At 37.5% G+C, this 22,359-nt stretch overlaps 1 protein-coding gene across 4 annotated transcripts in view; it reads left to right on the top strand.

Moving 5' to 3' along the window:
- LOC134159449 (gamma-aminobutyric acid receptor subunit pi-like) overlaps positions 1 to 22,359 on the top strand; it is a 47,563-nt gene that overhangs the window by 951 nt on the left and 24,253 nt on the right. The window contains exons 1-4 of one of the 4 annotated variants that reach the window (XM_062610377.1): positions 6,452 to 6,546; positions 6,731 to 6,819; positions 12,816 to 12,919; positions 22,148 to 22,215. In XM_062610377.1, coding sequence (XP_062466361.1) covers positions 6,532 to 6,546; positions 6,731 to 6,819; positions 12,816 to 12,919; positions 22,148 to 22,215 — 276 coding nt within the window. In that variant the 5' untranslated portion in view covers positions 6,452 to 6,531. Of the gene's footprint in view, positions 1 to 6,451; positions 6,547 to 6,730; positions 6,820 to 12,443; positions 12,572 to 12,815; positions 12,920 to 21,399; positions 21,487 to 22,147; positions 22,216 to 22,359 lie in introns of those variants that run through there. The other 3 variants (XM_062610380.1, XM_062610378.1, XM_062610379.1) reach the window with 3 other exon arrangements.

Here is a 22,359-nt window from a genome sequence, read left to right as displayed (position 1 = left end):
TACATATTTTATTAAACATGCCACATGCTTTTAAAGCTCCTCTTGTGATTTCCTCTTTGGGTGAGCTCCTGCATACTTTGAGCCCAGTTCCACATCTCAGTCAGAATAATTCCTCTGGCTTCAGCTTTGGCAGGTACAGACGCGTGCACCTGAGCTCAGGACACAGAACTTCAAGAGCATTCACATTTGTGCATGGCTGTACAATTAAAAGCATTTCTTCCTGTGATTATCATTTGCTAATACATGTGTTTCTACTGAGTGATTTTAATTAATCTGTGCCAGTTCATTTCACATGCAAAAGCTTCCTAGATTGTAAAACCTCTAAACTGCTTTGAAAACCCATTTTCTCCTTCCTAGTCTTTCATCCTGTTGCACTGCTCAGAATGGTTAGTTTGTAAGTATCCTGTAGCCAGGACATTCCTTGATCCAGCATGGAAATACAGACCTTGGACTTAAACTGACAAGTAGCTGCTTGATGACTGAGTCTCCCCAAAAAAATAAGACTTTCTCTGGAGGTTTACAGGTATGCATAAGGACAGTCAAAACAGGAAAAATCTATGGTTCAAATTAATAATTTCCATGGGAAACAAGGTGTCACTGGGGCATATGCCCTCCCTTCTCCTTCTACCCCATCAAACAAGCCTTTGCAACTGCAGACAAAATTAATTACAAACCAAGGGGCTGATTCTCTGTCATAAATCGCAGGGGTACATTGCAAAATCTATAACAAGGATAGAAGACAGATATGATTAAGCCTAATCAGGTACCGCAGGGCTGTTATTTTCCTCCTTAGAGCCTCAAGCATGTATTCAGTGACATATAGGGAGATGTCTCTCTCATTCTCCCATGTCAGAGGCTATATGGAGGGAAGCTGTGGGCAGATAACTTGGGTCCTGGATGGTTTCTACAATATTAAAACACTTGAACAAAGCTTACAGTCATCAGCGTCTATATGGGGAGACTGCCCTCCAGGTTAAGACCTAGAAGGTTCTAGCTCTGTTAACTTTCACAAGGAACAATAATTTAAACTGGCATCAGAAAGATATGATTTCACTTGTCTTTTCAAATCAAGTTGTTGCTTTCTTAATCTGAACCATCATATTCTGTCCAACTTTATGGATTTTCAACTATTTATATCAATCATATCTATTTTGATAGTGCCCAGACAAAACTGTGGCTCCATTTTGCTGCAAGTTGGCCTGGTCCCTGTAACTAGTGAAGTGTGGTATTGGTGCTGTAGTAGCACTGTATCTGCTTTCAACCCCCACTTGTGGGTACCCTTTAAAAAGTTGGTCACCTGAAGTGCTCACCCAGGCAGCTGTGAGATGGGAGACAACCTAAGCCATCAGTGTTAGGCACATGAAAGTTGTTTGCACCTTCCTGCAAAGTCAAAACCTCTGTTAAGGTGACTTTGAGGCAGAGAACTTGGTGAGAAATACAGACCTTAGTCTAGAACTGAAAATACCCTTAACAATTAGACAGTATTCATATACTTAATAGAGTATTAGCAGCATACTGGCTAGTCTTTACTCCCTTTGTGGTTAGAAGTGCTGATATAAAAAAAAAAGTAAAATAAAATGGCTGCAACAGTGTTTCTTTGACCTAGTTTATGACCTTCCAGTGTCTTTTGAGAGCAGTGATTTTACGTGTTAATTTGTGTATCATTCAGGACATTGAAATCTGTCACCGAGCTGTTGCTGCTCCAGTCTGAAATCTTGCAATGCTAATTCATATATATATATTTTTAAGTAAATGAAATCTCGTATGTTTTTCATACCGATTTATTCAAGATAATTTGAAAGACTCTTATACAATGTTCTATACATATATAAGCAATGTTTAATTGTGACATTTCGCTTGCAGCTCATTTTGCTACACCAGAGAAACAAATCTTCATTTCTGGCAAATTTTAAATTCATTCTACTTTTATTAAGAATATGAGCTTCTGATGTTGAACAGTGCCTTTGACAAAAACATCTTAGAGCACAAAACTTGAGAAAGATGTACAGATTGAAGCAACTTCCTGAGTATTTCAGTGAGAAAGTGACGTTTTCAGCTATTATTCATATCACCTGGCATATGTGGCAACCCTATTGATCAGAACATCACAGCATAACTGGAATTCAGTATTTCGCTTTGATCTATTGCTAGATACAGAAACAGGAGAAACTTGACATCCACTCAGTTGTTAACATAGCACTGTCACACAGATGGCCCCTGTACTACTTTCTGCAAAGAAAACATGACAAGACAGCTACTTCCCATGGACCAAGTAAATCGAACTTTGCTTGCTTGCCCAAGGAGACTTGGGCATGGTTTATGTCCATGCTAGGCAAGATAGATGTGCCTAGGGTTTAGAAGTGAGCTAGCTGGTATGCCAAGAGCCAGCTTGTCATGCAAATAAGAGGGTGCCCCTTATAAGAGGATGCAGACATATGCATTGGTCTACTTTTCATCAGTCAATTCACCAGTCAGATGCAGAGTTTTGCTGCTTCTGGGTTTTATTCCTTCTGATTTACCCCATTAAAAAGGATTTCTTTCTACTATTCAAGCCATGCTCTTTGCAGCATTAATCAATCTTAACATGAAAAAATAACCTGAATTGTGAAAAATTTGCATTTTCTTCCATGATCTATGTAGTTTAGGGAGACTTAGAAAGTATCTTAAAGCTAGGACTATTAGAGAGGCTTTCAGATTAATACATAGGCAGATAGCATGTCACTTTATTCACCAAAATATCTGCAACTACTCTCAGTAAGTGGAGTTGGCTTTTCCAAGTGACAAGCAAAATTTACTCTGTCCCTTAATTTTAACTTACTGCTTGTGCACAGGTGAAGGTAAAATATTTCCTATGCAACTTGAAAATAAGAAGAGGGGGGAAGATGACCCAGAAAAATGGGAGAAGCCACTGATAATGACTAAAGAATCTGGAAGTGACAGTGGCCTCCTGGGGCCATATCCTGTAGGAGTTTTTCCTTTTCATTACTTTTACCTTGGTGACTGTCTTGCATATATCCATTCCCTTTCTTCCATCAAGCGTTTAGTGTTTTCAGCCTTACATTTTTTTCCCCTCTAATTGTTTCATGTTGATCTAACAAATGCAGGATAGAGTGAAGAATATATATATATATACACACACTCATGGGCCACACAGCAGTTACAGTGGACATTGCAAGTAGGACAGCACAGGGCAGGGAAGGTAGTTACACTTTGACACTGACTGCATGCTTCCTGAATTTCCAGCTACTTTCAATCAAGCACTTAAAAGCACTGCCATTCAACAGTTTGAATGCAGAAATCAAATGCAACTTCAATCTATAAAACTGCTGTTGACTTCTTATTTTGAGACAACTCTATTCATTAGATGCCTGCAATAGCAGCCATGGGCATTCAGGCACATGGCATACCATATGCCAAGGTTTCTTTAATAATTTTTAGTCTTTTCATGCATCTGCCTGTGGATAAGATCATAGAATCATAGAATAGTTAGGGTGGGAAAGGACATTAAGATCATCAAGTTCCAACTCCCATGCCATGGGTGTGGATGCCTCATCCTAGACAATGTTGCCCAGAGCTCTGCCCAGAATGCTGCCAGGGATGAAGCATTTACCACATCTTTGGGCAACATCTTTCAGTGCCTCACCACCCTCACAGTAAAGAGCTTCTTCCTTATATCTAACCTGAACTTCCCCTGTTTGAGTTTTAACTCGTTACCCCTTGTCCTATCACTACAGTCCCTAATGAAGAGTGCCTCCCCAGCATCCCTATAGGCCCCCTTCAGATGCTGGAAGGCTGCTATGAGGTCTCCACACAGCCTTCTCTTCTCCAGGCTGAACAGCCCCAACTTTTCTACCCTGTCTTCATAGAGGAGGTACTCAAGCCCCCTTATCGTCCTCATGGCACTCCTCTGGACTTGCTCCAACAGTTCCATGTCCTTCTTTGGTATAATATATATTTCATTCTTTGATTCATTCACACAAAATTCACTTCAAGTGAAATTTCAAGATACTGCTACAACCTCTGCCAGCTCTCTGCTCATCCTATTTCGGTGTCAGAGGCTTGTTAAACTTGCATAATTCACTTTTCCTCTCATGCTGAAGTTAATACATAGTGGATTCCCAGAAGAAATTCCAAACTATTACCTGCTATTTCACAGTCCTAAGCTAGTCTAATTCAAAGTAGAAAGTAGTGTTGTCCCATCATATGGGGAACTGGGGCAGATATTTGTTATCTTCAGCTCAATTACTTAATAGTATGTTTAGAACATGAAGATGCGTTAGTATATGCACAATAATCTGGACAACATGTAGCCTGTCTGGTAAAATTCAAAGGCTTGATATTCCATGCAGAAAACAGGTTATGTATATTTTTATAGGTTCTGAGAAAAAGGAAAATATTCTGAGTCCTGCTAAACTAGTTTTAAATGCCAGTATTTAATTGGGTCTACATATATAGGAAGGAAACCTGCAGTGAGTGTATTGCATTTGATAAAGGAATGCATGGCAGAGGAAAGTTCCAGATGTGCAAACATGCCAAGAGGCAAGCTTTTCAATGGAACAAACCAGCTCAGTAAGCTTTCAATGGAACAAACCAGCTCAGTAAGGACATCAGAGAAAATGTGTGTATGCAGGCATGTATGCACATGCAGCAGTGATTTATATATCCAGCTTAAGTATTATTTGTGAAACTGCTGAAGACTTCAGTTTCTGTTCCTTGGCTGACATGCAGTGTCCCTTTACAGTGATGAGCTGCCAATTGACGTGGCAATTGGATCTCTTGATTAATATTCTTATCTAGAAATAAAAGATCTTTTCCTTCTTGTTATTTCCATGCTCTCCCTTCGTGGGCACACAAAATTAATCCATCTAGCATAGAATGGATTTGACCTTTCAGGTGTTAGAGAATAATTCTCCACCCCATCCCCCATAAAATTGCTACATTGAATGTTGGTTAAGATCTAAAGGTAAACCAGTTGCTTTAGAAAGAGATTAGTAATCAGCCCATTCATTTTGATCTTCAGTACTGTGAAAACTAAAACCAAATAAGTACTGAAATATCCATAGGTTTCCTTAATCTGTTTATAAAGGATCTTCAGACACATTAGGAGCTCATAGTAGCAATTCAAAAGCTAAATATAAAAGCAGCTTTATGAAGTACTTATGAAGTCAGTAAGAGGTTTTCTGGGAAACCAGAAAGATAATCCTTATTTTTAGCATGTTTTCCTTTGAGATAAAGATAGTGAATGTAGAAAGTATCCAAACCCAAAGTGAGATACGCAAAAGAAATCCCACGATATGCACCAGGAGTGTTCCAGAATCAGCATTTTGAGAGCAATGTTCTGACAACACCATCTGCTCATTTGTGCTGTATCTTCCTATTACAGGCTCTCTTAATGTCTCATGCATGATTTTCTGTGGAAGTCAGTAGGAGTGTATGATTTATTTTGCCATTAATGTTTACCAGGCTGATGTATGCTTAAAGTATCCAAGATGCTGAGAATTTTTACTGGTTTGAAAAGCCATTGAATTGGCTTTTTTTCTGTGGAGACATTAACTTAGTCACTTCACCACTGTTACATTCAAGTCAGATACCATTTACACTGCATTAATTTAAGTAAACACCACTTGTGTTGCTCTTACTAGAGCTATAGACAGAAAGAAAAAGGTTCACTAGAATTTTGCATTGGAAATGAAAGAATGGTGAAACAAAGCTTCAAATTCTTTACTGTTTATAATTTATTGTGAAATTGAAGTGCAAGAGACTCCTGCAAAATATATTTTGGACACCAAAAATAGTATTGTTTGATTGTCCCTTTCTAAAACCTACAACAGATATTTCATTTGTACATATTAACATTTAACAGTTGTTTTGCAGATTCTGGGTAATGTTCCTGTCATGTAGTTGGGTTTTTTTGTGTTTTGAAGGAAGTCTTAAAATAACATTTATGTGCCTTGATGAAGTATAGCAAAAGTATGCTTAGCCCATGAATTTCAGATCTGTTGCACGAATGCATTAAAATATAGACTGATAGTCTTTTCATCCAGAAACGGATTACAGTGCTGACAGATTACTTAAAATAACCATTATGGATGTGAATCATACTGACAAAGGCAAAGAAATCTCATTCAGAAGAAAACATCTTGCCTCAGCCAAGCATTTTGATGGATGCAGATGCTTATATATGATTATTTATATACAGTCAAAGGATCTTTTTGTAATAGCTAGAGGCAGAAACATATCATTTTGATTTACTTCATTGAGAAAAAGCTTGCCAAAGAAAAGCATCACAGGTATTGTTGCTACCCCCATGCCAATGATGCTGCTGCTCTTGAACAGCTGTGTTATAAGATGGAGTTACATATTTTCCGTTCAGAGTGCACTGATGTACCAGAGACACTTATTTACAAGCCTGAATAGCAGACACAAAATTGTTTATGACTCTCCTGCATGATTGCATGATTTCTCAAAACAATTACTTTTCCTAATATTTAAAGGTCAGATGCAAAAATAAAAGAGCTGTAATACACTGGAATGCAGCTTCAATTGGTAAGTTAAATTATTGCTGATGTCTTTTTTTATGTTTTGAGGGTTTTTATTGTTATCAATATTTACTAACAGATTTATAGCAGCAGCTATTCAAGATACAGTAGTGTTGAAAACCTTGTGAAATTTGCATATTTGAAATGCAAATGTACTGTAAAACATTGCCTCTGCACTTTTTTTTTTTTAGGGGCTACAAGAGCTTCCAAAACCACACCTGACAATGTGCAGTGTTAAATGCTGGAGTCTCAGAGCCCTTTTTCTGTTGATGATGTGTAGGTAAGAAATATTTGCTAAAATATTATTTCTTAAACATATAGTAATATCAGTTGGTTTATAATCAATTTGCTTTCAATTAGAAATATATCTGACCAGGTAACAGAGCCAAATCTCGACAGTTGAATCTTGTCTCTTAAAAAGATAAAACCACCTGAATATTAACAGAAATACAGGACCGAACTCCATGAAGGGAAGGAAAAAAAAAACAAACCTCAAAACATTTAATTTAAGCAAATGATCCTTCAAATGACGGATTACTGTGTAAAGAATGTGAATATCATCAGATGCTTAGCAGATTTAGAAGGACACAAATTTAGATGGGTCCTTGCCTAGAGCACAGTACCTTGCCCAAGGACGGAAGCACACAGTCCACCTAAATGTACTGTAAGCTTGAGGTAGTAGAGTCATCACTGTGCATTCATTACTAAAGGAGAGTGTCTTAAAAAGATTTACCTGATTAAAATGTTGTCTTCTTATTCTCTGTGATGAAATCATGAAGTCTTTAGGAAAGATTAGTTATGTTAAGCTGGAAGGTGAAACTGATTCCTTCTGTGTACCAGTAACCCTGCTAACAGTGCAGTTGCCATGACAAAAAAAAAAACCCTTAAAATAGGAATAGAGTGCTGAAAATATATTCCTTATATAAAAATGGGGAAAAACTATTCTTTGTAAGTAATTCTAATAAGAAAAGACAAGCATGGACATAGTCACTACCACCTTTAACTGAAGTATTTGAAGTCTATTAGCCAATTCTGTGTAAAATTACCTAACCTATTTGGTCTCCCAATCTCCTTACGGTAAGATTCTGCCTGAGTTTTGGTTCAAGTGGGTGTGCAAACGCATGTTTAGATAAAGCCTCCACTTGTGAGGGCAGGTGAAAGAGTCCCCTGAAAGGGAGCTTCAAGCATTCATCTCCCACATCTTCTCCAGTGCTATAAAGAGATCTTTGTTCAGAACACACACTTGCTCTAATTCTACCTTCCTTCCTTGTCAGCTGTGACTTGTCACACTCTATAATCACTGCATGATTCATGGCTTTGCAGTAATAAAACACTGTAAGAGACCAACAAAATTTCAGAAGCATCTAAGTAACAAGGAGGTTAATTTCCTTGAGAAGTTCAGCCTGCAGTGTATAATTGCCTTCATTATCAGGCAGACTTTTCAAATCCTCTTACAGCTTCACATGGCTAAGAGTATCCAGAATCACAGACAGTTAACTCCTGTGCAGCATCCATGGGAATCATGTGCGTGCATAGCACCTGTTTAGCTTGGACGGAAGTGCACAGTATTGAGTTGATGTAGTATCCAAATCCAAACACAGGCTAAGATGCAGCTCTGCCCCTTGCCTGTTTCACAGCCAAGGTGATGCTTAGGCACGCAGATGCTTTTTTTGCAGCACACACATCAGGAAGGTATAGTGAAAGTGGCGTTTAAAATAAAAAACTAGCTGCTTGGTGCTGAAACAGAGAAACAATTCTAAGCAATATCCAAGGACTGAGGTGTACTGAAGCAAGGGCAAGGATTGATCTGTAGCTGACCCTGTAGGCAACCCACATGTGCAAACTCTGACTAATGCGTGAAGAGGCTTTCCTCTACAGAGTATTTTATAACCAATAATGTTTGGTGATGTTTTTTTATTTTAAGTTTAGAGCCTCATCTTCCTTTCATATTCATAGAGAGGACATGATCTGTCACAACACACATGCTAACAATGTCACCTCGCCTTCTAGCTCTCCCTTCCTGAATGACATTTCTTCATTTCACTTGAATTAAATTACATTACAATTACATCATAGACACACATACTAGAGTCAATATCCAGGGCATTGCCTGGATCAGTTTCCTGGAAATATTTTTATTAAAAAAGTAGAAATGAAAAAATTGAGGCAAATTGATCAAAGTAATAAATAGATTCATTATCAGGGATTAGCTTAAGTAAATACCTGCTGTTTGATCCGAAGAAGGGCACCCATTTATTTTGTGGATTTTTAGTCTTTCGTTTTTTGGCTGAGTTTAGGGGCACTTACATTATTTAAGTATTTGTTCCTGTATCTGGTAAATGGTAACATAATGCTAGTGTTTCAGCCCCACCAATTAACCAAAAAATCAGTAGGGGTACTGGAGGTTTTGACACAGAGAATGTCGGTGATGTAGGTGATTCTTCTGCAGTTTATCCACAGAGACTATACAAAAGCCTGTATTCTTGAGCAACCTGGGCATGAAATAAGAAGTAACCTCTTTGTTTACATCAGTAAACCCTTCGCCTGTCAGTGGTTTGCCTGAAAACAACTATTTTCCCCTAGATTTTCCTGAGGGGGTTGTTGCTCAGAGACTGTATTTGGCATTTTCTTTCTCTCTTCTTTTGGTTCTAAGGTGTTTATGCCTCTTTCATGATACATAACTTCTGACAAAAAATACCTAGGAAAAATATTCCTATACATGTGTCTTAACTGTACTTAAATTTTAAGTGGTGATGTATACTATTGTTAAGGGCAGACATGCCCTCTTCCTCCTCCAGTTACTCAATTCTGTTAAGACACTGACTTAAGAGTATCTTAAATAACAAGCAGTTGTTATACCTATCAAGTTCAGCCTAGCCTGTGAAATTATTACATTTTTAAACCATAATACAACTAAGAAAATTAAATAATTATAATTCACCTTTTATAAAAGAAAGAATGCATCACTGAACCTGAAGAGATTAAACATGTATTATACATTGACAGCCCAGAACACATAGATATTCCCAGCTGTCAAATACATATTCAGTTTTCTTCTACAAAAGCCTATTCTCTTCTCAGTGGTTGGAACAGCTGTTTCAAGGCAATTCCATACTTAGATGCATGCCTGTGTCTTTCAAATATATTAAGAAAATGGAGGAACTAAAACATATGCAGTTAGTTAAATATAGCAAGAAGAATACAGGGTAAAAGAGAAGCTTAGATGCATTGATGAGAAGATGTACATGCATACGAGGAATGAGACTCAGCTTTTACATTAATCCTTTGTGATTCCTGCATAAGGCTATATGACAGAATATAGGAATGTGTTCAGCTGTTTAGCGATGAATGGGGCACATGAATTGAAGAGCACTTTAAATGAAACAGGGCATCCTCACTTGAAATGCTGATAAGCAAATCCATGTAAGGTACATAACATTTATAGATTCCTTACCTTTCAACACTGACAAGCTGCTTCTAAATATCCCCAAAGTTACCAAGATGGTACCACCACACACTCACATATATGAGGCATTCCTCTCATATATTGGCTTAATGTGATAAGACTTCTCAAAGATTGCCAGGCAAAAGAGGGTACAAGGGATGGTGCCCCATTAATTCACTGCCTCAGGTACTGCACAACTGCTTTTCCATGGCAGCAGGTTCTTACCGTAAAAGTCAAAACCCAAAGACTACACATTATGTATTACTGAGGGAAATAAAGAACTATTTCCACAGGTGATTTAAGGAAAGGACTTCCAAACAGCAATGGCAAAAATTTAAGATATCTTTTAGAAAATAACGGTCAATGATAATGCAGCAGACCACTATGTAGTTGCACATTGATCAGCACAACAGTATTATGTCCTTGTAGTGGAAAAGGGACAAGTTTTATTTTATTGTTTAACAGGTTGTGAAAGCTATTCAAGAAGAATCCAGTAAAACTATGAAATCAAACTCATGCGGCTCATCGAACACTTAGCTAAAGTTACATGTAAATTTCAAAAGCAGAAATATCTACTGCAAGCACAGTATTTGAAAGTTAAATTTAAGTACATTTTTCATTCCAAGACTTTTGTGCAACATAGAACTGGCCCTTTTATTTATGTTCATATTTTAAATAAATCATAGAATCATAGAATAGTTAGGGTTGGAAAGGACCTTAAGATCATCTAGTTCCAACCCCCCTGCCATCAGCAGGGACACCTTACACTAAATCATATCACCCAAGGCCTCATCCAACCTGGTCTTGAACACTGCCAGGGCTGGAGCATTCACAACCTCCCTGGGCAACCCATTCCAGTGCCTCACCACCCTAACAGGAAAGAATTTCCTCCTTATATCCAATCTAAACTTCCCCTGTTTACGTTTTAACCCATTACCCCTTGTTCTATCATTACAGTCTCTAATGAAGAGTCCCTCTCCAGCATCCCTATAGGCCCCCTTCAGATACTGAATGTAACCATGCTTGCTTCTTTGGTACACAAAGGATAAATATTTGTTATTTCGATAATGGCATTACTCAGGACCACACCTACATTAAGTAATTACATAGTTCTCTAGCAACAATAAAAAAATCAGGAATAAAATACGGAAAGTAAACAGGACCTTTCAAATACCTGAGCTACAGAAGTTGCAAGACTGCTAATGAAAAACTGCTACTTATGTGGGAATATGGCTTGTTGAACAGAAAAATCACACAGCAGTGTTTCAGGACAGCAGACACCACATCACAAACCACAGTGGGATTTGTCCACATGTACTTGGTGAGATCATCTCAACATTTAAATTTTGTTCATCTAAGATACTGGATTGTTCCTAGTGAGTGAAAGCCAAGATTCCTGACAGAACAGCTCAAGCTCCCTCAGAAATATGCTAAAATTAAAATCAAAGGCACAAGCTTTAGAAAGCTACAGGAGACCTTGAAACATCATTAGGAAGAGCAAACAGTTCTCAGAAGCAGCCCAAGTAGAACTGGGAGGAAGAAATTCAGCGAGGATTGGGCATGACTAGGAAAGAACGCAAAAAGGGAGAGACCCTTTGACCATCAGTTTGTACTTACACCCTTCCCTCCAGCACTGAGCCACCACATCTACAATTCATATCTTCTGTATGGGAGTAAAACTGATTGCTTCTAGTAACCAGTCACTTCTGATGTGTGTAATAAGAAGCAGAGAAACCTTCTCCTGGTGAATATGTAGTGGCTGTTCTCCATCAGAACACAACGCCTCTGCCTGCAACAGCTGGGCTTCCTTGAGTCAATTAATTACTTGCTTCTCACCTTCATAGTTAGAGTCATACCGCCACTTTTCTGAAATCACTGGCAATGAGCAGTCAGTAACACTTGTGTTTTAACTTATGAAGAGCACAGCCTAAATCTGTGATGGGTGAGCACACCTTGCTTGCACTCAGGTGCTCACCTTAGGGGTTAGGCAGAAACTAAGAACAAAGCTATCCTTTGCTATGGGACAGTTACTGTCTGTGTAATAGCCCTTCATGACCACAGGTGCCCATCCGCAGCTGCTAGCTATAAAGACCTATAAAAGACAAAGTGGGAATATATAAAAATTAATCTGGATGTAGTCTAACTAAAAAACTGCAATTGTGGTATGCATCTTCTCTAGTGCCTTCACTCACCCTCCCAGTGAGGCTGTTGCAGGGGCCCCAGGGTTTTAAAATTAATTACTTATTTCCATTTAGCTTCTGTGGTTCATATTTGTAATTACTTCAAACAAAGCAGTGGTTTGCATTCTCACTATGCTTCACCAGTTTTGCCCAACAGGGTTATTTCTGTAGCCTGTTTAAAAACTGTGTTATAAAAGCAGGATTTTAAAAGCGGTTTTATGCACTAATCTCTGAGGCTGGTTTCTGCCTCTCTCCAGGAGCTAAATTGAATGTATTTCATTATGTAAAAAGAAGCTTAATTTTAAATTCTAGAATAAACAGCCAACACTTTTCCCACGTTCCTAGATTATAATAGTAATGTCCTATTTACAGAGAAGGTATTAAAGAAGACTGAACTGTTTTCTAAGGTGAGGTATTAAGAAATGGTATGCTTTAAGGTAAAAAAGTGTTGTTTTCTTCCAGTAAGAGACTAATGCCCGTTATAAAATCTGTGCTGTGAAATGCATATGTGCAAATGTTTCCTAATATGTTATTTGATGGGCAGTAATCATCAGTAACCTTGAAACTAATACAGTATTTTCCTGCAATGTCATCTCTACTATAATTGATGATGTTCTTTTAAAACATTCTCACTGTTTTAATTCCATTTAGGTCAATGCAAATTTCCAAAGCTGAAGGAAAAGGTGATATTCTACCTCCAACTATACAAAAAATAATAAAAGGGTACAACAAGTATCTACGTCCATTTTTTGATAGTAAGTAGAAAAGCTGTTTCCATAAGACTGAGCCTCAATGTAATGCAGTGTCTGAAATTTAGCGATGAGAGCAAATGTTCTTTTTAGCTGTACTTTTTTCCTCCGGTGTTTGACAGAGGCTGATCTGATTGTACATGATGTACTATGATATAATAAGATGTAGCATAATAGCTTTTGTGGCCCAAGGTGAAATATGTATATTCCAGGCATTCACAAACAAAACTTCCAAGTCAAGTTAAGAGACTTGACTGTCGATGTTAATGTGTCCTCTGTGAAATAAGCTGTCATGCCTTGACTATTTAAAAGCACAATTTCCTCTAATTTCCTAAATAATAACTGTAAAAAGTTTTGATTAAGGATGAGAAAGCTTTATATATCAAAATATTTATAAAAGCACAGGCAAATCTTGTTACTTTATCAAGGATTAAGTGCATCTACTGTAAGAATGCAAGAGATTTATTGCATAAATGCTTCTTGCCTTGGGTCTTAAAGGTCACTGAATTGTTTCACTGCAGAACTGTAAGGAAAAATAAAACAAAAATTTGAGTTTCTTGCATTAGAAATTCATGGTCACCAGGTTGGAAGACCCCCATAGTCCACTGCACGAAGGCAGATTTTACTGCCCTGCAGTACAGTGAATGTTAGGCACCTGAAATCTCAGAGACAGACACCTTCCTTGCTTGAATCAGGCTATTCCGTGTATCAGAAATACTGAGGAGTTGTGAGGTTGGGTGATGATATCTGCCTAGAGTAACTGCAGAACTCTGAAAAAGAAAATACTCTGCATGCTGAAAAGATGCTCAACACCACATCTGTCAGAAAATTAATTTGCACAGTGAATGGTAGACAATAGTTCTTAAGTTAAATATTCAGAATCATTAAAGGTTTCAAATGACTTTGGTATGCCTTCATGTCCTTCTTAATGGTTGGCTAAAGTGTTTCTCAGACCATACTGTTACCTCTTGCCATCCAAATACCTGGTGAGAGTATCAGCCTGTTCAATAAGGGTGCTCCACATCCTGTGCAATTTCTAAATCCATTTCATAAAAATAATAAGATAAATCTGCATTTTAGGTTTAGGAGAAAGGGAAACCTATTTAATCTGTTTGGTATGATTATGTTTGTCTCAGCTGCTGATAAAAACTGCTATAAAGTATTTACATAGTCTAAGGTTTTCTACAAAATAGAAGTAATGCTAATAAGCTAACACCTTTGCATTGGAGGTGATGCATAATGGAAAATAATTATATGATCAGTGGCCATTAATATATTTTGATCATTGCTTAAGGCTAGTACTAGCGATACTTTGGCACTGCCATGATGGATGTAGTTTGGCGGACACAAACAGAACGTAATTTCAAAATCCTATGATAGTATTCAAGACCAGCAGTCAAGCACTTTTGAGTTACAAATCTCCCTTTCCTAATGTGAGCTTTTTTTTTTTTCTCAGCTGTAATAATGCAGCAGAGCTGTAGCTCATTTTCTGCCTGTGAATTTTGTTTGGAGGGATGCTAAGGACTTTCTGCATTTGCTTACAAATCCCAGAGGAGCTCAAGTGCAGATCTTCTGTCGTATGCAGAGACTAGCATTTCCAGACAGTACTGTTGCTGCATATGCTTGCTACAGCTGAGGCGTACAAACACTGTGTGTCAGGATCTATATTAGCCCTACTACTGAAGGAATGGGATAAGAATCTGAAAAATGCATTTTATTGATGCTGTCAGGGTTGGTAAAGAGAATTTACAAAGAGAAATTACTTTTTAATTGAATAATTTCGGTTAGGATGATCTAGGAAGTATTTATCCTAACTATTCTACGATTCTATGGTTCTATGATTTTTGGATCTGTAGCTTTTGGCAAGATCTTTTGGGACCCTTTTCCATGTAAGAGAGACATGTATGCTTGGGGAGTGGTGTCTTTGCAGCCCTGACCCCTCTCTGTTGCTGACGAGGTGGGCTGCAGCTTGGATGAGATGTAGGTCCAGGAAGAGCTATTCCTCTCCTCAGAAGCAGAGCTAGTAAACCACCTGAATCTTCACTTTAACAAATCAGTGTATTATACTGATCTCTGTGACCACAGCTATCCTATCTTTGTTCTATTCAATAATTTCCTTATTCCTATGGATATTATCTGCCTGCAGCTGGTGTACCTTGTATCTGTTCTTTGTGAGAAAGATTTCAGTATAACTGGCTTTACTCAGAATTACATCAATGGCTACAGTAATTTAGTAATTTATACCTCTTACGTGCCTTTTTATTTTTACCATACTTTTTCCCTGAAAATCCTTACTTTCTTCGATATAATATAGCTCTGTGTCAACCCATCAGTGCTGATTTACTCTGAGAAGGAAACTTGTAAATTTGTTTTTCTAGAAACATGCACAGAAAAGGATGTATGTGCATATTAACCCCAAGATCTATGTTTGCTGTCTGAAGTGCATGAAAGGATTTGCATAAAATGGGAACCTAGTATGTGTGTGTCAATACATGGAACTATCTAAAAATAATATCCTAAAGTCAGCTGCCCTTTTAAGTCATTTGGCTCCCCCCCCTTTTCTTTTTTTGGGCCAAAATTCCTTTGTTTTTGAAAGTATGCATATTTGTGGTCAGTTAGATATGCACTCATAAATATCTATAAAGAAATTTGTCATAAAACTAGTTGGTATTATTTGTTGGCATCTAAAATACTTTGAGCTTAATGTTAGCTAGCCATAATGGAACACTGATATATATCAAGTGTGAGCGGGCCAGAGGTTAGCTTGAATGTAGAGTAACATAATTCAAAGTCACCTCAAAGTTGTTTGTCCTTGAAATTTTTCTTCAGGGAGGAAATGTGGATTTTTGAAGGATGCTTGCTGCCAAGATAACAATCATACTCTTAAAAAAATCAGTGACACCGAGCTTAATATTTAGCAAAATGTTGGATTTTGTTAGTCCTGAAAAGAAAGCGTTAAGTATAAACAAATGATCATAAAATAGGGTTCCCTTTTTCCTAAAGCCAGGAGGAACACAAATATTTACCAGTCAGGGAAATCATAAATTTAGTTTAATATGCCCTCCATTTGCTTATTTGTTCATGCTTGGTCCTTATGCTGGGACTGGCGGATGACTGGCAATTACCTAATAGGGTACAACTCAGCTAGTGTCATTAACAAGGACATTATATTTTTCCTTTGAATCCAGTAACTGTATAACAACACAGAAATTGGCTTCCCCCCTTACATTGATGGGAACTAATAGATTTCTAGATTTTAAGCTTGGATTAATCTTGCCTTAAGTCATCTCCTCCCCTCAGGCCACCCCTCCAGACCCTTGTTGTTTAAAGGCTGCCATTTACGCCCAATACAGAATGTCATTCCCATCTCTAGGCACTTAAAATAGGTGCTTAAAATTAGATCAGTTGAAAGCAGTATTAGTATGTCAAAGTTTGCAGACAAGTAAAATACAGTGAGTGTTTTTTGTTTGGTGGGTGGCACATACCAATTACCGAATCATGGTGTTACTTTTACACCATGTTTAGTACAGAGAAATCCAAGCTGAAATGGTTACTTGCCTCTGCCCTCATCCAAATACTATTATTAAGAACGTTCTTTTTCCTTAACTATAGCATTTTTATATTCCTCTTTTACTTGATGAACCAGCTCAGTATTTATAAACTGAACAGATAAAACCAGGCAGTTCCATTAATGAATAAAAAAAATTACCTATTCTAGAATGATTTTAACTATTATTTGTACTGGAATATGAAATATTTCTGTAGTAGTGTTAGTAGATAGTACCCCTTATTGTAATAATATCCATCTTTGACTTTAAGTAGATGTGAAAGTCTTCTAAAGAAAAGCTGAGATAAGGGATTTAAAAATGTATAGTTATTTCTCTTAAATGTGCTACATAACCCTGCAACTTTATCTCAGTAATACGAGCTGATTTCAACACCAGGTTTTCTGCTGAAACTGTGTAGGCCAATTTTGTAACGTTAAGTGCTGTGCCAAACCTCTCTGAATTAATGAGCAATTCCTGCTGACTTCAGTGAGCCTTGGATCAGGCACATGGAGGTGGTAAGGGATGCATTAAATCTTGTAAATAATTTTATACAAATAGATTTTGTTCTGTGATTGAATGTGATAATTTAAGTGTTCTCATTAAAAAGTGAGAGACTAGGAAAAGGTCACAGCTAAGTATATTTGAATATGGAAGCTGCTTTCAAGTGGTATAGAAAAGTGTCATGCTCAAATCAGTTATTCTAAACTATATTTAAAAGTTTATTTTCCTTAGCCTTGTAATGAGTAATACATTTCATGGTCTTAAGGTTTTAATTCAAGAAAGCAAATTAAATTAGAGTCCAACCTTCTATGTAAGACCAGTCATCGGGGTTTTTTTTCCTCAAATGTTGTTTATATTAGGTTTTATGAGTTTAATTAGATGAAGGCATTTTAGTCCTCAGATTTTTACAGTATACCCCCAAAAGAGACCAGGAGATGTCAGAATATCAGCTGTGTTTAAGACCCTTTGATTTAGTGAGACAACCTCACAGAGTACATGAAACACCGAATGATCATAATCTAAAGACTATTTTATGTACCAATTCGCCTTCAGAGAAAGGCAAAAAGCCCAGAATGTGTCCAGCCAGTTGTATATTTGGGAAAAATATCTTTTGAATCCCTACTGAATCCTTAAAGTTGTGACTTAATAAATCAGTGATGGTGCAAAACTATAAACTTCAGCATACAGATGTTAATGTATATTTTCCTTACTTTCCCATGGAGATAAGAGACACTATGAGACAATCATTGCCACCAAACCCAGCTTCCTGCATGTAGGTTTGTGTTTGTTTATTTTTCTTCCCTGCCCCTAAATGCTGAGTTCTAGAGACTCTAAATGATGAACAGTGATTAAGTTCAGTTAGACAAAGATCAATTTATTTGAAGTTTTATGTTGCCTATGGCTTCCATAAACTGGGATCTTGCTTTGCTTAGTCAAAGAATGTGTACAACTTACCCACTGGATAGTGTTTCTGTGCACTTCCTGACACTGGGCAAGTCACCTCTCCATCTTCTTGAGGAGCTGAGTAAATGCTGTTCCTTAATTTCCATGTTACAAGCTTTGATACTAAGCTTCCAGAGGTTTTTGTCTTCTCTCTCTGGAATATTTCTCTCTCTCTCAATTGAACTCTGTCTGCTGTTTGCACATTTTTTTAAACTCAAATGTGGAAAACAAATCATGTCACAGTAATCTCATAACAGACTTGCCAGTACAGTCTAGATTGCAAGATAACTTAATTCTATGTATTGCTCCCCATTGCAGTAGTGCTTCTGCCAAAGCATAATGCAGAAAGACCATGTTGAAATGATTATCTGTGACAACCTCTAAATCCTTCTCAAAGGCACTGCTTGCCAGGATAGTTTCCTATCCTGTACATATTGCCTGCATTATTTGTCCCCACATTAATTGCTGGCATTTGGCTGTATTAATGTGGGTATTTTTGACAAATGATTTAACAAGCTGTTATTACATTCCCTACCAATTTTTGTCTTATTCACCAACTGTACCAATGAAACTACGTCACTGACTAAAGATCACTGATGTGAACAAATAAGATCGAAGCTGATTCCTGCTAGAAATGGATCTATCTTCTGATGTCTTTGCATCAAAAATTACAGTTGAGATCTGTCAGAAGGCCTGTCTTAATCTGTCCAGTCTCTTCATGTAACATGTACTTGTCAAGAAAGATGTCTTGTGGTGGGACGTTAAATGCACCAGAAAAATCCAAGCTTAATTTATCACTTCATCTAAAAGTCCCATAATGCTCTAAACCAAAGCAAATCTGTCAGTGAGGCAGAAAACCCCCAGTTTTTAGTGAACCTACAATAAATTATTCTGGTCATACTTTTCCTTCTAAGTTAGAGTTGCATAGTATTTTATCCAGTATTGTGCAAGGGTAAGGTGTTCTTCCAAAAAGCCATCCCTTTTGAGATATTTCCAAATATCAGAATCATCTTAAGTTTTCTTAAACTAAATGAAAGCGCTGTTGCTAATAGCTCAGCACTGGCAGTTCACAATAGTGCAGACTGATTTAAGTAGTTGGTCTTCAAAGTTACAAATACCAATGTGACACAGTGGTGGTTTTCCTTTTTTTGGTGCAAAGATTAACAGACTGTGATCATTGCAGTGAACCAGACTTAATTTTTAGGTGTGCTGTCTGCCACTCTTCTGGCTAATTTCCCATATGGGGTTACTGTGAATATCTGTAAAGTGCATGAAGTAACAGGCTTTGTACATAAATTTCAGTAAAAGTTAAAATATATGTTAATTGAATTGTGCACCCATTGCTGCAACAAGGCACACCCTTTGGTGGATATTTGCCATGTTTTGAAGATTCTCTTAACTAATGCAGGACAGACTTAAGTTCAGTTTTCTTCTGAAGATCGGTCAATTTCTTCTGAAGCTGTCATTATACATAAAATTCCTGCCAAACATATGGAAATGTAGGAATTGACTGCCCCATCTGGTCTGCTGCCCTGTTTCTGACACTGTCAACAGACCTTTCAGAGGAAGTTCAGGGAAAACCCTGGTGAATAATTGTGGGGAGACTCATTCTGTTACTAATAATCTGCTTATTTAGTAAGGAACCATAAACTGTGTTTAGCCTCACACACACACAAAAATAGCATTTACCTATTAATAGTTTTCTGGTTTAATTAACAGTTAAAGCAAAGCTATTCTCAACAGCTTATATTGTGTTATTAAAGAACCCTTCCACAATTTCCGCCCCCCTGCACAATTCCTCTCTGGCATGTTGCTGTATCTGAAGGGATGTAATCTGCTGCTGAGTTTTCCTGAGTGCTTGGCTCAACAGGCTGACTGCGCAGCACAAGCTCCTGGGTTATGAAGACTGTCATGGTTAGCAGAGCTGGGTGGTTTTGTCCTGACTACAGTACCAATCTTTAGCACTTGAACTGCAAGGCAGGTCTGTGCTAGGACGACCAGTCTAAAGTACCTCTGAACCTGAGGTAGATGTCCTTTGGTAGTTGGGAGTCACCTACACTACATTTCAGTTGTGGTACTCAATAGTATTTTGAAAAATACCATAACAGGAAAGAAGGAAAAAAGCGATGCACAAAGTCCTGTGTCTGTGATTCCAGAAAAATTAAACCTAATTTAATTTCAGTAGTCATTCTGGAAAGTCAGCTTTTCCTCTCAGATGTGTAACAATAGCACTGATGGTACTAAATGTTGCTAATGAGCATTTCCCCTAATCTGTATCACTTTGACTAGTGACTATTTGACACTAGGATTAAGTGTTCCTATCAATAAAATATAATAGGAAAGAGTCTGATTGTTCCCAGTCAGAATTCCCACGTCACCAGCTGAACACTGCACTGTTAACTCCCAAGGATGGTCCATTATTAAATATATGCCTTGCATGATGAGGTTTCCCCGATTCTTGTGTGACTGTTGGTAATGAGATACTCTTGTACAGTGATACATGGGAATCTGCAAGAAGGCTTGGAAAAAAATCCCAAACAGCAAAACCCCCAGAAAATGGGTTATAAATCAGACTTATTTTTAAATTTAAGAATTTTTATGCATCTGATGTTTCTTTTGAGCTGGCAGTAATGCTGGCAGTATTTCACTTGTAGTAATGCTATAGTACAATGGTAAGCACAAGTATCAATTAATTCTGCTGCTGTTGCATGCTAGGAAGTCGGGCGGAGTTTCCTAGAGGGTCAAGTTTATAAACTTTGAGGAACAAATATAAATGTATTCTTGGGATATCAAAACCTGAAAAGAATGGAAAGAACAGAACAATCTGTCAATGGTCTGAGAACTTTAAAGTCGTACAATCTTGTTCTTAAATTAACTTCCAAAGCCTTCTTCCAATAGATGAGCAATTTTTTCCAGTTCCAATATATAGTTTATAGTGTATAATGAACACATTGATCACCATCAGGGAATGCTGCAAGCCCACAGTCCTGCTTTAGGCTGGAGTTTTATAGTTCAAGTTTCAACTGAGTCCAGAAAAAAGCATTTATAGATTGTTTCAGAAGTGCCAGATGTTTAACAGCGCTGACACATGCATTACAATTTGAAATTATTTTGGAAAAAGTAAACATATCAATACATTTACACCACTTAGAATGACACATTTTTTGTTAGTGTAAGTCAGTGGGGTAAAGCTGGACCCTGTCTTCCTCTAAATGCCATTTGGGGACATGTATACCTAATGCATTGCAAGGAGCCAAGAGTGTTTCAGCAGCATGCCTGTGACATACTGGCACCATCACCAACCTAGATCTTATCTAAAATATCTGATTTCTCAGTACTGCATTCTCTGCTTCTCAATTACTTGGAAAGATGCACTTATTTAATATGAATTTCCTTGTACATGTGCTTGGTTAATTATTCTGCACATATTCAACCAGGAATAATGTCATGTTCCCATGAAAGCTCTGCATAATTTCTGCATTTTAAAATACACAGCTGATGATCTTCCTTCTGACACTGTAAAATGTATTCACAAGGAAACAAGAATCTGAGCATACTAACATTACAATGGCAACTACCTAGGTTAAGGTATTTAATCACAGTGAATAAACCTTCAGCTGATCTTAAAAGGGGAATAAAATTACTAATTTCCCTTTATAAATGCAAGTATTGAAATCACAAGTTAATTGCTAGTGGTCAAAAGCAGGAAGTTAAAATACAGTGACACAATATAGACAATATATTCTTAAACAGCCAGTAAATAAAGTCACTCAGCTATCCCATCTGGATGTTAATCATGCGACATTGCCAGGTGCAACCCCTTAGTTCACTAACATCTGATGCACCAGATGTTGCAGCTGGAAGGATTCTTTCCACTGCTCTGCATCTCGGAGCAGAAGGGTGTGATGTTCCTTGGGGATTGTACCTTCCACACCTTGTTGTGCAGCGTTTTCTCCAGCATCTTGTTTCTGAAAAAAAAGTAAATCATACAAACCAGGAAGTATTTAGGAAATAAAGTATGTTTATTAAAGCCAAGATACTGTTAGTCTAGAAGTATTGTATTTTGCTTATGAAATTGTTAAAAACCTGTCATAGTCTAAGTTTGAGGATTATTTCCTTTAAAAAATTTCCCTTGAGCATTTAGAGAAAATGGATCATGTTGTGGGAGATTTTCTAAGCAGTTCTCCTGAACACTGAGTATTAAAAAACCTTGTGCTAGATTCTGACTTTCTTTTTTTTGCAGATGGTCCCGTGTCAGTTGGAATGAGTCTGGATATTGCAAGCATTGATACGATATCAGAAATAAATATGGTATTGTAGCTTTTGCAGTCTGTTTTGTTTTGCTTGTTGCTTTGTTTACAGCTGCTGACAATGTGACTTTGAGTTGCCTTGTGCAGTTAATGTGTGTCAGGAGATGGAATTTTATTTTTCACTAGAGATAGTGGTTATAGCACT

This window comes from Pezoporus occidentalis, unplaced genomic scaffold (genome assembly GCF_034315485.1).
Source record: "Pezoporus occidentalis ecotype Australia unplaced genomic scaffold, CSIRO_AGI_Poc_V1 ctg147, whole genome shotgun sequence".
Classification (NCBI taxonomy): Eukaryota; Metazoa; Chordata; class Aves; order Psittaciformes; family Psittacidae; genus Pezoporus; species Pezoporus occidentalis.
Note: the sequence above shows the minus strand (reverse complement) of the source record. Positions and strands in the feature narration are given on the sequence as shown.